The 17,673-nt window shown below is 36.0% G+C and overlaps 1 protein-coding gene across 15 annotated transcripts in view; it reads left to right on the top strand.

The window, feature by feature from the left end:
- Positions 1-17,673, top strand: part of LOC145260561 (protein Daple-like) — a 322,031-nt gene that overhangs the window by 152,445 nt on the left and 151,913 nt on the right. For all 15 annotated transcript variants that reach the window (XR_013864328.1, XR_013864325.1, XR_013864323.1 and 12 more), the window contains one exon: positions 1,507-2,277. Coding sequence is in view for 7 of the 15 variants with exons in the window: in XM_080118815.1 (XP_079974941.1) it covers positions 1,507-2,277 (771 nt within the window). In the remaining 8 variants the exon portion in view is untranslated. The remainder of the gene's footprint in view (positions 1-1,506; positions 2,278-17,673) is intronic.

Genomic DNA, 17,673 nt, shown 5'->3' with positions numbered 1-17,673 from the left:
TTAAAAGGTTTTTCTGATATAATTTATTTAAAAGGTTTTTCTGATATAATTTATTTAAAAGGTTTTTCTGATATAATTTATTTAAAAGGTTTTTCTGATATAATTTATTTAAAAGGTTTTTCTGATATAATTTATTTAAAAGGTTTTTCTGATATAATTTATTTAAAAGGTTTTTCTGATATAATTTATTTAAAAGGTTTTTCTGATATAATTTATTTAAAAGGTTTTTCTGATAGAAGTGTATCTACTCGGAAATACAGAGTGAAACGATAGAATTGTTGCCATAGAAAAGACATAATTTCATTTCTGTTTGATGTAAACCAGTTTTCTTTTGTTGCAGAACATTCACTAGTTAACCAGTTGTGTACAAATCCACAGAGCAATAGGAACCTATCATGTCTGAAAGTGACACAATGTTCAATGAGTGAGATTGGAGATGTGCCACCGTACAACTCATGCTCTCTACTAATCCAAGTTATGACAACAAGACCATTGCCAGCACCTTCAAAATGCAAATCCCATGGTTCAATGCTTGAGGACAAAGATGAATAAAGTTTCCAGCCAGTTATTGTGTTTGGTGTCGTATCAAGTGAGGACCACATCATGCCACCTCACCTCTTCGAAATCGGCTTGAAAATCAAAAACAAAATGTTGAATAGTGTGGTGATCCCCCTGGTGCAATCAGGTGGCTGCTGGCAGACCCTGAGTGTAGCAGTAGGACTTGCCACCAGTCTACATGTCCAGAGAGACCCAGGCTTTAAGAGTGTTACAAGTTTTTACCCTTCTGTCACTGGCCACCCTCCTTCTCTGACCTAAACCCGATTAACTACTTTGTTTGGTCATATGTTGAGAACATCACCAACATGACCTCCCACAACACTAAAGTTAGCATGATCACCGTTATCCACTGAGTATTCACCTTACTCCAGCCAGCACTTGTGAAAAAGGCATGCTATCAGTTCCAGATCCGTATCAGTGGTGATTGAGGTCGAATAGATGTCAGCTCTCCTACATAATCAAGTTACCTGAATTAATTTTTTTCAATAAAAGGTTTAAAATAAAGCTGTAGTGTTATATTTTTAAGGTGAAAAATTTATTGTTCTACCTTGTAAATTAACTTACCCAAACAATAAATTCAGTTGAACTAATGTTGGTGGCAGTTATGGCCCCAGAATTCAGAATTAATTATATCATTGTATTTTCCTTGCCAACACTGGCAATGACTGGAATTGCAGAAAGAACAGTTTGCACAAAATAAGATTTGAGATGCTCATTAAGACACAACAATGTATAAAATTAAATTTTAGAGAATACAGCACTATATAAAATGTAGATTCTTTTTAAGAAACCTTTCTGAATAATTTAATGTTTAGAGTCTAAAACATAGCAGGTGACTGATATTTGTGAATATGATACTTTGTGATCTATATGAGAGAACAGCAGAAATGTAAATATTGTTTTCTAGATAAGGCTTTTCTTATATCTTTTCTTTTTTCTTTCTTTCAGAATGCAACTTTTATTGCCCAGAACAAAAACTTGCAAGGTCAGCTACAGATTGCGACTGATCAACTTGAGAAGGCAAGAGATGAGAATCAGAAACGACATCTTCAGCTGAACACCTTGCATGAACAAAACCATTCCCTGCACTTACAACAGGCCAAATTCCAGGTGGAAAATAAAACTCTTCAGACTCAGTGTACTTCATTACTAACTCAAAACTCTAACCTTCAAACCCAGTTGAACAATATAGAAATTGAGAATGAACGGCAACTACAAAAAATTGATGACATACATGGCCGTTTTGATAGCCTAGTTTCTGATCACGAGAGTCTGCAGAAACTGCATAACGATTTGACAGCAGAGTACGAATCTCTTCTCTTAGAACACGGATCACAGAAATCAATCCACAAGTCAACACGCAACGAGATGAAAGACCTGCAAGACCAACTGTCCATTTTGTTGCGAGATAAGAATGATGTGAACAAGCTGCAAGAGATGCTAGAAAAAGAACGGGAACAACTGAAGGTCGAGTCGAAGTCACTCAGCAATTTGCAGATGGAGTACAATCAGCTGAGGAACCAATTTGACAATTTGCAGTCTGGTCATGGCCGGCTAGAGAAAGAGCATCATGAACTGATCACAGATTACAAGCGCATAAAATCAGAATACAACAATTTGCAGCTGCGTTTTACAGAACTCCAAGGAGAAGCTGCTGAAAATAGGGAGCAGCTGAATAGTGCAGACCTGGAAATGACCAAACTTGCCACTCGGTGTGAGGTAAGAGCAGTTTATACTTACTGTCAAGTTTGTTTTTTATTCTTCCAAAGGTTTTTGTTGAGGAAAAATAATTTTGTGATATCACAGCTTTAATATACTTATCCCTAACCTGACTGACCAACAGCAATGATTGATTTAAATCTAATGTAACATGTACAGGAGATAGAAAAAGGGTGCAGCGCATCCTAAGTAAAACAAAAAAAGTGACAGCAATTAAAACTATTGTCATTTTAAAAAATTATATTGAGTAGCAAAAATATTTGCCTATGAATTCGTTAACTTTTTTTAATTTCCGGTCATCACTAAGTAGCATTAAAAGCGTATGCTCTATTTCGTGGACATCATCATATGTAATTTGCTTCAACAAGTCATATCTTTTATTTGTAGGTCAATTTTTAAAAGAATTACATTGCTGGAAAGAGAATAGAATAAGCTTTCCAATGATAATTTATTTTTCTTTTATGTGTTCAAATGTTTTTATGCTCCAAATTAAAAATGAAAAAACGGTAAAAGTGATGACAGCAAAAAGGGAAACTGTTTTTTCAATGTTTACATTTCATACGTTACGTTTGGATACATATGTGCAGGATCAAATTTGATTGGATATGGCTGAAATTTTACAGGTTATATAAACATAGAAGTCCATCTCTACTGGACTTTGATTATATTTTTACAATCACAGGAAGCAAAGTTACGACCGAGCAAAGTTGACGAAGAATATTTCAAAATTGATGCCATAAATCGGTATATATCATCCATTTTCATATAGATAATAGTTTCAGAATTATTTTCATGTATATGTAAATATTTGATAATTGTGCGGAAATTTCTTTAAAATGTTAGCTTTTATAGAAATTCAAGTCTGCTTAACGAGGAATTGCTATCGAGTCCACTTCGTTTGTATTCTCTTAAAAAATTTTCTGCTTTCAAAACGAAAGCAGAAAAATCAATTTTATTTTTTCTTCTGAGTTTGTCAATTTAAAGAAAATTATTTTCAAGTTTTTCAAATTTGATTTCCAAACAATACTATTTTGTTTTTAATGCTTTTAGTATACATGTACAAAAAGCATTAAAAAACAACAAAATGTATGAAGTACATGCGTTTCTGTTATCATTGTATTTATAATTTCTTACTTGTACTTAAGGTAGAATTGTTTTTAGTGGTAAAAAAAATATAACAAATAGGAGGTACTTGTGCACTTATGCTACCATACTGAAATAATGTTATTATTTAGAAACCCATTCTTAACATGGGAAGGAAGAGTATTTTGTTACCTATTCTGTACTTTCACCTAACAATTAAATAAAATATGTTGTGAAACTTAATTTATTTTTTTCGAATCTGTAAAACAAACCCGTTTTGTTTTTAACTGTGGATATTTAAATAATAATAATGATAATAATTAGGCGGTTTGATAATGAATTTCATTGTGATGCATTTTGTAAATTTTTACCTTGTTTCCACCTTAACATTTTTCTTTAAAATGATTACCTTTTAAGATTTTTGGGTATGCTGAAAACGAATTTTACTTTTAAATTTTCCCCAAGTAAGGAGATTTCTGGATATTAAGCAATGTCATTTCTTATGTTATTGCTGGTGGCTATCTTGGTATGTGCATTTGCGCATAGTTTCTCGGGTTTACGTTTGCGCGCTCGCGCATACCAAGATGGCCACCAGCAATAACATAAGAAATGACATTGCTTAATATCCAGAAAACTACTTATTTGCAGAAAATTTAAATGTGATATTCGTTATTACCTTAAAACCTATAGAAGTAATCATTTTAAATGTTAAGGTGGAAACAAGGTAAAAAACTACATTTCTTTGTTTGCTTGTCAGGATTCCTGGTATTTATTATCAAGCATAAATAAAGTGGTGTAAGCAAGTGCAACCTCGAAGCACATATAAGGTAAATTAGGGTCTTCTCTGGAGATATCCCTTCTACACGAAAATCTTTAATATAGGCACATATTCCATGCGCATGGCGATCTTGGGGGTCAGATTTAGCTGTTAAGTTAGAGTATCCATTAATTATGAACTCTTCTAGGGAAGTGGTCGGCCTATGCCAGTTTCGCTTAGGAACAGTATGTCCGGTTTCCTCTCTTGCAATTGGGTTTCAGCCTCTGGAAGGTTGAAACGTAGACCCCTGATGTTGAAGGAGACATGGGAGTAGGGGTCTACGTTGGAGGATGGGGTTCTAGGTTTGTTTGTGTTTTTTTTTCTGGAGATAATTCATGTTGAGGTTTTGGGATTTGTGGAACAGGTCAACAGACTTGGTTAGAGATGGAAAGTAAGAGAAAAGACGGGAATTTTTTTTTTTTCTTTGTAGGCATAAGGTTAAAGCTGTAACAATTACTCACTAGTATGACATCGAGAGGCTCTACCTGAAACTACTGCATGGTCCAGAATCCATTCACCAAATGGCAATACAGCAGTCCCAGTACTTTGCACCTGCTGATAGGACAGCCTCCTTAGTGGCTAATCCAAGGTTCGGCTCTCTGACTATCAGGTGGATAACGTCAGCCCAGATGAAACGTTTACCTCCAGCACCCTTACTAGTGACATGACCACAAGGATAGACATAGAAACAGAAAATTTCCAACATCTCAGACTACTGTTCACGCAAGTACAGCAGCTTTTTCTTCACCCTTTATCAGAAAAATCGCTTATTGGAAATGAGGACTGAAGGACAAATAAGGAGAAGCGGAAGTTACTGGAGCTACCAATAACACATCCACATACATTATCTACTCTCCATTTAAAAAAAAAAAAAAAAAAAAAAAAAAAAAAAGGAAAGGTAAAAAATAAAAGGGTCAGAGATAAAGAGGTTAGAAAAATAAATAAAAATATTAGGTATGAGTGACTTATTAATATCTACTTAGTATAAGTCAGTTACTCCATTTAAAATTTTGGAAGATATTTGAAAATAGTCTCCCCTCCCATATTAATGCGTAAATTTGAGATGTTATACACATAAATTACGTATAAGGTATGATTAATAGTAATAAAAACAAACCTTTCTTTTTCTTTCTGTTTTTTTTTTTTTTTTTTTTTTACAGTGATCGCCACTTATCAAGGCCCGGAAGCCACTCAGGGATAAGGGTTATTGCAAGTATATTACGTTAGTGTGGAGATTTGATAAAGTGTTTACTTAAGGGGGGGGCGGTTCATTAGGAATTTGTTAATGTTGGACTTGAAGACATCCAAGTTGTAGTCTGGTGGGAAGCAGGTAGACGGAACAGTTCCACAGGCATGCAGTTCTAAGAAAGAAGCTTTGTTCATGGAATCCACATTTTGATTTAGGCACAGATATAGAGTGGGGGAAATTTTTCACAGTGGATTCAGCTAGACTGGTGTTTTTTGTGAAAGATTGACGAGGGGGGGGGGGCCAGAGATTGGAGTTCAGACGAGCACCTGCCATGGAAATAACGATAAAACAAGGATAGGCTCGTAACGTCTCTTCTGTGGAAGAGAGGTTGCAGGGTAGAGAAAAGGGCATCCCCCACTAAACCATGAAGTCTATTTTGTACTCTGTCAAGGCAGGATAGGCTGTTTTTAGTAGCTCCTGCCCAGATATGGCAACAGTATTCCATCCTTGGACGTACTTGGCTTTTATATAGATAGAAAATTGCATCAGTAGTGAGATATCTTCTAGAGCGGTAGAAGGATCCCACCATCTTTCCAGCGACCTTGGCAACAGACTTGATGTAAGTGTTCCATTTCAGATCAGGAGTAAAGGTCAAACCCAGAAGCTTGTCAAAACACGGGGCCTCACCCAGGCGAGAGCCATCCATCACAATTGATGCCAGATGGGGATCAGAGCGTTGATGATGTAAGGATAGGAGTTTGGTTTTGGATGCATTAAAGGTAACCAGCCACATCTTCCCCCACTGAACCATGCGCTCGAGATCATAGGAGAGAGAATCAGAGAGAATTTTATCATTTACAGCCTTTGATGTGTTGCCGTAGATGATCGTGTCATCAGCATAGATGTCAACGAATGATTTACGTATGTGTTTAGGGAGGTCATTGATGTAGATCAGGAAGAGAGTTGGGCCCAGAATTGACCCCTGAGGGACTCCAGCATTTATATTGCAGGCCTTCCGATTTCTATAAGATGTAAGTATATAGAAAATTTCCCTCCTTTCTCTTCCTATCAAATTATTATTTTATGCTTTAAATCATTTGTCAAAGAAAATTATTACTTCACCTTTCAGATTTTTTATGTTGAGGAATTGCACAGTAAATTGTGACAATATGCGAACGGAAAATAAAACATACTTCATCAGTCAGCCTCTAGTTCCTCATTTTCGCAATCTTGCTACCATTACATATTTTTATTTTTCTGGTTTAGAGTTTTATTGAGATGAATTTTTCTGGTTTATTTTTCTGGTTTTATTGAGATGAATTACTAATTAGGAATCTAACATAAATATGTAAAAAAAAAAAAAAAAAAAAAAAAATTAACTAAATATTAAAATAACCACCTTCAACCAGTTTCTACTGAAAGTATTTTGATGGCAATCCCAAGAATAAGAATATAGCTGCTTGTAAGTTATGGCAAACCATCACATCAAAGGGTGGCAAATTAACAAAAACTTTTACAATAACTAATATCTTAAAAAAAAAAAAATCATCTTAGAAAGGTTCATTCAAAAGAAGCAAAAGTTGTAGATAAGTAAAGGAAGCACAATTAATATTCAGAGACAGACATTCTAGGAACAAGTAATTACAAGCCTCCAGTGAAACACCAAACTACTATAAAATCAATATTTACCAAAAAGAAAATTTGAGATATTAATGATTACAGGTCACAAGCGATCCATTATCTGATAAGAGAAATGATTGCTGTTGATATTCAACCAGATTCTGTAACATCTGACATTGGATTTAATAGGCTTATTGCAAAACTTTGTTCAAATTACATCGTTCCATCAAACACGTACTTCACTCCAAAATAATTTTCGATATATTTACAAAAGTAAAACAAAAATTCAATTGTCCCTTGCTGAAATTAGCAGCATTTCATAAAATATAGACATTTGGACAACTACAACAGATAATACTCCCTTTCTAAGTTTAACAGGTTATTGATTTTCAAATGACTTTTAACAACGAAGAGCTGTGCTTAGTGATTCCATTCTCTGGTGCACACACAGGTGTAATAATAAGTGAAGAATTGCACAATGTTCTGGATAAGTATAAAATCTACAATAACATTTTCTTAGTTTTGTGGATTTCAGGAACAAATATGGCTGCTAATGTCAGAATGTGATTTAGAATAACTATCACACATTGTAACTCAGTTTGTGAACACAATCATTAGTCTCACTTTAACCGCTTTCTATTAACAATTAGTAAATTAACTGAAGGATCAGTTTAATTTGGAAAAACAAATTCATTCAAGATGTGATCACATGGTGGAATTCAACATATTATATGCTGAAAATTAAGAACAATGAAAAGCTCTTGTAATGTGTGCTGTTGATAAGATTCCTACCTCAGCAACTTGCCAATGGGGACTTGTTTGAAAAAATATCCAGTTCCTGTGTGCATTTGAAGAAATCACCAAAGAAGCAAATCACAGAACATCAACCATATCAATAGATATAGCTACAAATTTAGCTTTGAGGTTATGTCTTTCAAAAGCTGTCCAATCTAATTCTTGTATTTCTAACTTTAGTGGAATCCTTTTTACCATTGTTGAACAATTCAGGTTGTCAATCAAAACAAGATTTTCATCCTATCTAAATGATAAAAACTTGTGTGTGTCTACTTTTTTAGATCCATGATTCAAATATTAATTTTAAAAGATTGGCATAGAAAGCATAGAATTGGATTCTACATCTACTTTTCACTGTCAATTTCAGTATCAAATGTTATAAACATAATTTCAAAATATCACAAAAACTATTAAAAGATCTGGAATTTTTATTTTATTTTTTTTTTTGCATGGTGGTCACCACTTATCAAGGCTCGGAAGCCACTCAGGGATAAGGGTCATTGCGTGTACAATAATCAATGAGATAGTATTGTAGTAATCATTAGTATTGGAGATTTGATAGTGTCTTAAGAAGGCAGTTTGTCAGGAATTTGTTTATATTGGACTTGAAGACATCCAAGTTGTACTCGGGTGGGAAACAGGCAAACGGAAGAGAGTTCCACAGTCGTGCACTGCTAAGAAAGAAGCTCTGCTCATGGAATTTACGTTTGGATTTAGGCACAGATAAAGAATAGGGAAAATTAATGACAGTAGTTTCAGCTAGACGGGTGTTTTTCATGAAAGATTGGCGAGAGAGGATGAGAGATTGGAGCTCAGACGAGCACTTGCCATGAAAATAACGATAAAACCAAGACAGGCTTGCAATGTCTCTTCTGTGGGAGGGAGGCTGCAGGGAAGAGAAAAGGGCATCCCCCACTAAGCTATGAAGTCTATTTTATACTCTGTCAAGGCAGGATAGGCTGTTATAAGCAGCTCCTACCCAGATGTGGCAGCACTACTCCATACTTGGCTGTTATACAGATAGAGAATTGCATCAGTAATGAGATATCTTGTGGAGCGGTAGAAGGATCCCACCTTCCTCCCAGTGTCCTTGGCAACAGAGCTGATATACGTGTTTCATTTCAGATCAGGAGTAAAGGTCAAACCCAAAAGCTTGTCAAAACATGAAGATGCATTATTAGATGCATTAAAAGTAACCAGCCACCTCTTCCCCCACTGTACCATGCGCTCAAGATCAGAAGAGAGAGAATCAGAGAGAACTTTGTCATTTACAGCCTTTGATGTGTTGCCATAGATGGTCGTGTCGTCAGCATGGATGTCAACGAATGATTTAAGTGTTTTGGGAGATCATTGATGTAGATCAGGTAGAGAGTTGGGCCCAGGATGGACCCCTGAGGGACTCCAGCATTAATACTGTGGGCCTCTGATTTCTGCCCATCAACCACTACTCTTATGAACCTATCAAAGAGAAATGATTTAATGATTGAGAAAACATTTCCAGTGATACCGTAGCTGGAAATCTTGCGAAGTATGCCCTTTTGCCATACCTTATTGAAGGCCTTTGATATGTCAAGAGCAATTGCACTGGAAAGGATGCCTTTGTCAAGAGATTTACTAATCCCATGAGATTATAACCGTTAGCACATCTGCTGTAGATCTTCCGGAGCGGAAACCATATTGCATATTACTAAGAAGGTTGTTTCTGCTGAGGTGGTTGACTACTTCTCTAATTAATATGGATTCCAACAACTTACTCATGACACACAAGAGACTTATTGGTCGGTACTGAGGGGGAGATGACTTTTCACCTGAATTCTTAAATACAGGGCATACTGATGAGGTTTTCCAGGGTGTGGGAAAGCACTTCTCCTTAACGCAACGTTTAAACAGTTTTGTAAGTATGGGGACAAGTTCTGGTTGAAGCTTTCTCAGCACTATAACTGGAATGCCCTCAGCGCCAGTTGCTTTACTGGAATCAAGATTCTTGATTATCTTGGCGACTTCACGTATATTGTATTGCGTGTTGTCTGTTATAGGAGGAAATACAGGGAGTTGATGGCCTTTGTCGCATAGGGTAGAATTAGCTTCAAATTCTTTGCAAATAGTTTCGCCTTGTCTGATGCTGACGAGATGACCTCAGGTCCATTGATGATGGTTGGGATAGAATGCATGCTTCTGTTCAGGATCCTGTTTGCTATTTGCCAAAGCTGGTGGGAACCAAGCCGTTGCTCAGCTACTTTGGATTTAACGGACTGAGTTTTTATTACTCTTTTACAATGATTGCTGGCAGTCCTGAAAGCAGCTGTAGTCTTGGTACATCTATTACGCTGGTAGCTATGGAAAGGAAAAAGTGATTTCTGTGCGCGATGGCAGTAGCACATTCTGGGGAGAGACCTGGCTGGCTGTTAGGTTTTTGTTGGAATTTTTGTTGATGGTATGAATCGGTCTATGCCTACAATTACCCATTCGGTCAGGTCTAATACTATAGCGGACACATCCTTTTTAAACAAGGTAGATCAGATCTGAATGTACAGAAGCTATCCCAGTCAGCCATAGAGTATCGATATACAGTAAGGTGGAGAGGTACGTCTGAAGTCTTATTACATTTCATTTTTGTCTTAAGTGCTACAACCGAGTTGTCGGAGGATCCCAGAGGAGATAGAGCGGAACATGGACATAGCTCAGGGGAAGTTGTGAGGAAAAGGTTTAGAAGGCTTGCATACTGACCGGTAGTATCGGGCACATGGGTGGGTTCATGAACAATCTGAGTAAGGTCATAGGCAATGGAGAAGTCATGACAGAACCTCTCCTCATCATCTGTCTTTTTTGAATGGGTCAGCTATTCCTCATTTATGGTCATTGAAGTCACCGCAAATGTGAATGTTAGCCTGGATGTGGTCAATTTTCTCAGATATACTCTTAAAGATAGTAACGCCACTGTTGTGGGGGCAATAGAGGGCAAATATAAATGCAGTGGTGTAAGAAAGTGCAACTCGGAAGCACATATAAGGTAAATTAGGGTTTTCTCTGGAGATATCCCTACCACATGGAAAGCCATCTTCAATGTAGGCACATATTCCATGTCCATGGCGATCTTGGGGGTCAGATTTAGATGTTAAGTTAGAGTAGATTTTGCATGCCTCATCATCATCATCATGACGGGCTCCTTGCCCGGACCAATATGACTCTTCCTCTCCAGAGTTTCCTGTCTTCCATTAGTTGCCTCAGATCTTCAGGTTCACAGTTGGCGTCGTGTTGGATGTACGTGGATCTAGGTAGTCCTCTGCTTGCGCGTCCCTGTCGTTGAGTCCATAGCAATACATCACTCACCAATTCATGCTTGCTCCTCAGACAATGACCGGCAAATCGTAGGCGTCTTTCTCTGATGGTATTAGATATGGCAGGTAGATTGCCATAAAGTTGCTGCTTCGTGGGATGATTTTGCCAAGATATATTTAATATTCTTAGCATACGGGTGTATGTGCCGTCTAGTTTTCTTTCCAATCTTTTGGTGAGTGTCCAGGTTGTAGCACCGTAAACAAGGGCAGACTCTACCACTGCCCTGAAGAACTGCCTTTTCAGTTTTTCAGCCAGTCTCGAAGTTCATACTGAATGCAGCCCATCCAATGCAATCCATGCTTTTGAGATGCGAATTCCAATATCTCTCTCTGTGGAAACTATGTTGCTGCCCAAATATGTAAACTCAGCAACTTCTTTCAGTGTTGATCCAACCAAAGCCCTGATCTCTCCCTTCACATTGAAAGTCATAAACTTTGTCTTATCCGCATTTATGTGGAGACCAATATCATTTGCAATGCAAACTTTTCTAGCTTGCGTAAGTGTTTGCGCATCAGCAGTGTTATTCGTGAACAAAGCAATATTGTCTGCGTAATCTGCATCAGTTATGTGTGCTGATTCATGATGTTTGTGTCTGGATTCATTTAGGGTAAAGCCTAGCATGTTGTGTATATCAACAGAGGTGCGAAGTACAAAGTCAAGATAGACAATGAAAAGAAAAGGGGCAAGAGTATCTCCTTGTAGAACCCCAGTGCAGATGTCAAAAAATTCAGTGTCCCCATCTGGCGACCTGACCATTCCTCGAGTGTGCTCATATAGCATCATGATAGCATTAATGACTTCATTTGGAATGCCATATGCTTTTAATATGCTGGCCATTTTTCCTCTATGTACAAAGTCGATGCTTTGGAGAAATCTACAAAGATCATGACTGCCTCAACGTTTTTTGCTTTGACTTCTTCAATCAGTCTCCTAACAGTAAGTATTTGACTTGTAGTAGAGCGATTCTTTCTAAATCCATTTTGGTTCTTCCTGAGCACTTCTTCGATCTTTGGTTGAGAAGCATGGCATTGTAGATTTTTGCTGCAATTGGAGTGAGTGTTATTCCTCTGTAGTTGCTTGGTATGCTTAGGTCACCCTTCTTGGGGAAGGGAAGTATGCATCCTTCCCTCCATATATTAATAATTTTTTGATTATATACAGAATTGCATGAATTAAGAAGTATGTCATTGAAACCACCTGTCTTCCATACTTCAGGAGGTATGTTATCTAAGCCTGCATCTTTACGATTCTTGGTCTTCTTTAGTACATTTAGAAGTTCCTCCATTGTAAAATCACCCTTCTCAATATCGAGTTCCTGTACAACAATCGGCTGAATTGGTTGGTCTGTTACTTCTGGTTTGTTTCCGAGTAGCTTTTCAAAATGTGCTTTCCATTTCGAACATGCATTTTCCGGAGTGTTTGCCTTTAACTTATCTGGGCACAAACGACATGCCAAAGCTATTTCATTTACTACTTGCCAAGCCAGATAGGATTGTTTGTTATCTGCTGCATTCTGGATTCAATCTATTTGTTCTTGAACCTATTTCTGTTGTTCTGATAGGTACATCATACTAAGCTCTTCAAGCGCCTGCTTCCTTAATTTTGTATTCTGTCGAGTGGGGTGTTTATGTTGCTTTTTGATTATGTTTTTTTAACTTTTCTTGTTTTAATATTATTTTATCATTTTCCCACGGTACTTTTCGCTTTACCTTGGGCTTCAGAGGTATACACTTCTTTGCTGCTTCTTGGTGCGATCTAACAAAGTTTTCATAGGTGGTATTAGCAGTTGGTTCCTGCTCTTGTGCTTGTAAAGCATCAGATCTGTTTCACAGTTCGAAGATGAATTTGTTTGATCTGATTGTCATGTGACAACGTTGCCCAGTTGTAGGGCTGTCTGGATGAATTTTCAGTTTTGTTTGCTCGTAGGCTTAACTTCAACTTAGAGGTTACAATTCTATGATCAGTAGACACACCATAGAAACTGCTATAAGCTTCACAGTTATGACAGCTATTGATCCACTTCTTATTCATAAAAAGATAGTCCAGTTGTGCCTTGTCTCCATTTGAGTATTGGTGGGTCCAGAGCTTACCGGGTCTTTTCTGAAAACGGGTATTCGTGCATTGTGGGTTGTTTTCAAGGAGAAAAGTTAATAGATACTCTCCATTTCGGTTTGTTCCATCATGGAAAGAGAACTTATGCTTGTTGTCTTCCCGTCCTATAAGTGCATTCATGTCACCTCCGATAGCCAATAAATTATGTTTGGGGATTGAGCGCACTATTGCTGACAGTTCATTGTAGAAATTCAGGATCTCTTGCTTGTCACTGACGTTTTTTTTTTTGTTTTTTTTTCATTACTTCAAAAATGCTGGGAAGAGCTGGTCATAAAAAGTATTTGAATCTCCGCAAATGTCAACCTTACATCATAGCTCGCGCAGAAGTTACACCAGTATAGGATTGCCTCAACAGGCTATACTGTGATGAAAGAAATACTCACATCAGACCTAAATCGTGGCAGAATGAGGATATTGTCTACGGTAATCATGTTCGACCACTCATAACGGGAGACTGATGTAGAACCTGAACTGGTAAATGGGCCCTGGTAACGTCATGGGGAGCAGCATGACAGGTATGCGCCTTGGCGGAAGAACTAAAGAATCAGTCAATGGTAGGGCACAAAAGACGCTGAACGGAAGAATCATTAAGAGATCAACGATCAGGTTCAACTAGTCTAATTGAGAAACTACTGTGATTCGCCTGTAGACGTAGCTCACCCAGGTGATATCATCTGAGCTATCGAAAGATTCAATATGACTCTAAATCAAACCAGAATTCCATACCGCATCAACCGCCACATGGGTAACCACTTTGTTTATCATGGCGATTTAATTAAACACATGTTCAACATCAATTTAATTTTAATAAAAGAAAGAGCTGCATCTTATCAAAGATAGTTCTTTATAAAATTGATATTTTCTTGCGATTCTGTTGCATTCTTTGCTTGGTACTGATCGCATTCATCCATTTGAAGTCATTCCCTCAACCCCTTCCCTAGTCAAACATATGCAGAGAAAAAAACTTCAGTTATCCTTCTTCAATGCTTGTGGCACAAATCACTTGTTTTGCATTATTAAATTGTTAGGTGAAAGTACAGACTAGTTAGAAAAACAACCACTCCTCCATATGTTAAGAAATGGGTTTCCAAAAATTTCTCTGCATAAGTACTATTGGTTTTATTGTTTTAACATCGTTATTTTATTTTTGTATTGGCTTTGTTCAAGTTAGCGCGGTGATTGTTTACAAATCATTTATTTCCGGTTTGTGCAGACCGTTCTGCTTAACGTAAAATAAGCAAACAAACTTGGCTGTTATTCAGAATAACAAAATATTTTTTATTAATTAATTTCATTAATCAGAAAGGACATTTTCATGGCATATATATGAAGCAGAATAGTTCGCCCAAACTGGAATTTATTAATAAGAGATTCGTTCATTTTTTTTATACGAGAATTTGCGACGCTATAAAATTCCTACCTTAACAACTTACTATTGTGTACTTGTTCAAAAAATTGTCCAGTTACTGAATCCGTTTGAAAAAATCCTCAAAGAACAAGTCACAGAACATCAACCATATCAATGATAATACCTACAATTTTAGTTTTGGGGATATTTCTTTCAAACATTGTCCAATCTAATTTTGATATTTCTAACTTCAGATTTCAGTTTTTCTGTTGCGGAATTGTACTGCAAATTGCGACAATGTGCAAACTTAAAATTAAGCATTCATCATCAGTTGTACTCTTGTTCCTCATTTTTGGATTCTTGCTACCATTATATATATATATATATATATATACACTAGCTGTACCCTACCATGCGTTGCTGTGGCTTAATTTGGTTTAATGGAAAATTCTAATAAAAAGAGAAAATGCATGTTTCTTATATTCTTAGAATAGCAATCCACCCCAAAAAGTAAAAAAAAAAAAAAAAAAAAAAAAAAGGCGAAAATGAAAAAAAAATGTAACTCTTGCAGAATTGGATTCGGATCCTCGGGAGTTACCAATATTCAGTGTATTAAGCCGAAAGTTGCTGAAACGTTGAAACGCTAAATAGTTTTCTTTTTTATTGTATTAAAAGATGTGAGTTTTTAATTAATATTTGGGTAAGGGGGGGGGGGTTACTATACACAGATTCAAAAAAGTTGTCCAAAAACGAATAAATGAAAGCAAAGGTAAGGTAAATTACGTTTCTATCTAACTGGATAATTTTTTAGTGTTTTTATTTAATGTAAAATGTTTAATCGGCTCAAAAAACTCAGTGTTTATCTATGTATTTGAAAAAGACGAATGGTCGTAGACTCTGTTGAATACGTTAAGTTTGGGAAAATCAGTTAAAAACTATACAAAAGTGTCAGGGACCTACTGATTATGTTATTGTGACATGGGCTGACATATTCGATGGGTTTCTGATTGTATTTTGTAGAGTTTTTTAGTTTCTCATACTTAACATCATCAGCAGTGTCCGTCACCGTTTGTATTTTTCAAATACACTGATAAACACTGTTTTTCGAGCCGGCTAAACATTATAGTAAATAAAACGGGGTTTTTATTACTAAACACAGAAACGAAAAAGTTGTTGAAAAATAAATATAACAAATAAATGTTATCAAAGGCAAGATAAGTTACTTTTCTACCTAACTGGATAAGATTTTAGTGTTTTTATTTAGTGTAAAATGTTTAATCGGTTCGAAAACATGTAGTGGTTATCTGTATATTTGAAAAATACAAATGGCGGCAGACTGTGTTGAACACATTAAGTTTGGGAAAATGAGTTAAAACTGAAAAACTATACAAAATACGGTCAGGAACTCACTCAACATATGTTACCGTGACATAGGCAGACATGTATTCGGTGGTTTTTAACAGTATTTTGTGTAGTTTTTTAAGTTTAACTCATTTTCCCAAGCCTAATGTGTTTAACATAGTCTGCCGCCATTTGTAATTTTCAAATATAGCAGTAAACGCTGTGTTTTTCGAGCCGAATAAACATTTTACATTAAAAAAACAAAAAAAATTATCCATTTTGGTGAAAAAGTAACATATCTTGCCTTTGATAATATTTGTTATACATTTATTTTTGACAACTTTTTCGAATCTATATGTACAGTAGTACAAACCTAATAAAAACACTAAAAATTATCCAATTAGGTAGAAAAGTAACTTATTTTGCTTTTGAAAATATTTACTTGTTATATATTTGTTTTTATTAACAACTTTTTCAAGTCTTTGTGCAAGTACAAACCCAAAGATGTATTTTTCTGTCTAATTTTATTTTTAGTACTGTGCTTAAATTTAAATTTCACAATATCTTTTTTGGGGGAGGGTATTTTTTTTTACATTAAGTCCACCTCCACAATTTTCGACTATGCTGAATAAGAAAATCTCATTTAAATTTTGCAGAGGTAATTAGTTTTTGAGATATAAAGACCTGTATTATGCACTATAATTTACTGACGGCCATGAATAAACACTCCCAACCTCCCCATATTAAGAATGGCTTTCGGAATAAACAACACCCATGCCTAACAACATGTTTTAACCTTTTACCTGTCTTTTGTCTTTTAAAAACGGCTTTTGAAATAAATACCACCATTCTCCCCTTGTTAAGAACGGCTTTCAGAATAACCCCCCAACCTACCCATGTTAAAAATTGTGGAGGTAGACCTAATGTGAAAATTTACCTTTTGTTTTGTTTTTTTAATAAATTGTTAGTTGAAAGCACAGAATAGTGACAAAACACCATCCCCTCCCCTTGGTAAGAATAGCAAAAAAAAAACATAATAATGGTTTTCTTGGTAGAAACTTTTCTGTATTTCACCCTGGTGCTAATGAACTTACTGATCCGTGCTATTTTTTAAATCGTATTTCCAAGTTTAATTAAATTTGTTTTTTTATTCAATTGTAAGGTTAATGTACAGAATAGGTACAAAACACCCTCCCCTCCCCATGTTAAGAATGGATTTTAAATAATAACGTTATTTCAGCACGGATCACTCTCTATATGAGTACCTAATATTTTTTTTTTCAGCCATTCTTACCATAGAGAGGAGATGGTGTTTTGTAACTATTCTGTGCTTTTAACTAACAATTTATTATTAAAAAAAGATATTGTGAAAGTTGAATTCAACTTGAAAAAAAACAAAAAAACAATGTGAACGGCGCGTTCAACATTGTAGCCGGAGCTTATTTGGCAATAAGGTCACGTTAGTCGATTAATGGGTGCTAATGCACTTACTGATCCGTGCTATTTTTTTTTTTAATCGTATTTTCAAGTTTAATTAAAGTTTTGTTTTATTTTGGTATTTTTTTAGATTAGGTCCACCTCCACAATTTTCTTTTAAATGACGACTTTTAAAGGTTTCCGACTATGCTGAATACGGAAATCGCATTGAACTTTTGCCGAAATAAGTAGTTATCGAGATATAAATAGTTGTTTTATGCATTGTATTCTTTGGCGGCCATCTTTGTTACGCGCATAGATTTGTTTATGAGCGCG

Source organism: Euprymna scolopes, chromosome 36 (assembly GCF_053919585.1).
Source record: "Euprymna scolopes isolate OS-2025 chromosome 36, ASM5391958v1, whole genome shotgun sequence".
Taxonomy (NCBI): Eukaryota; Metazoa; Mollusca; class Cephalopoda; order Sepiida; family Sepiolidae; genus Euprymna; species Euprymna scolopes.
The sequence above is the reverse complement of the archived record's forward strand: the minus strand, read 5'-3'. Positions and strand labels throughout refer to the sequence as shown.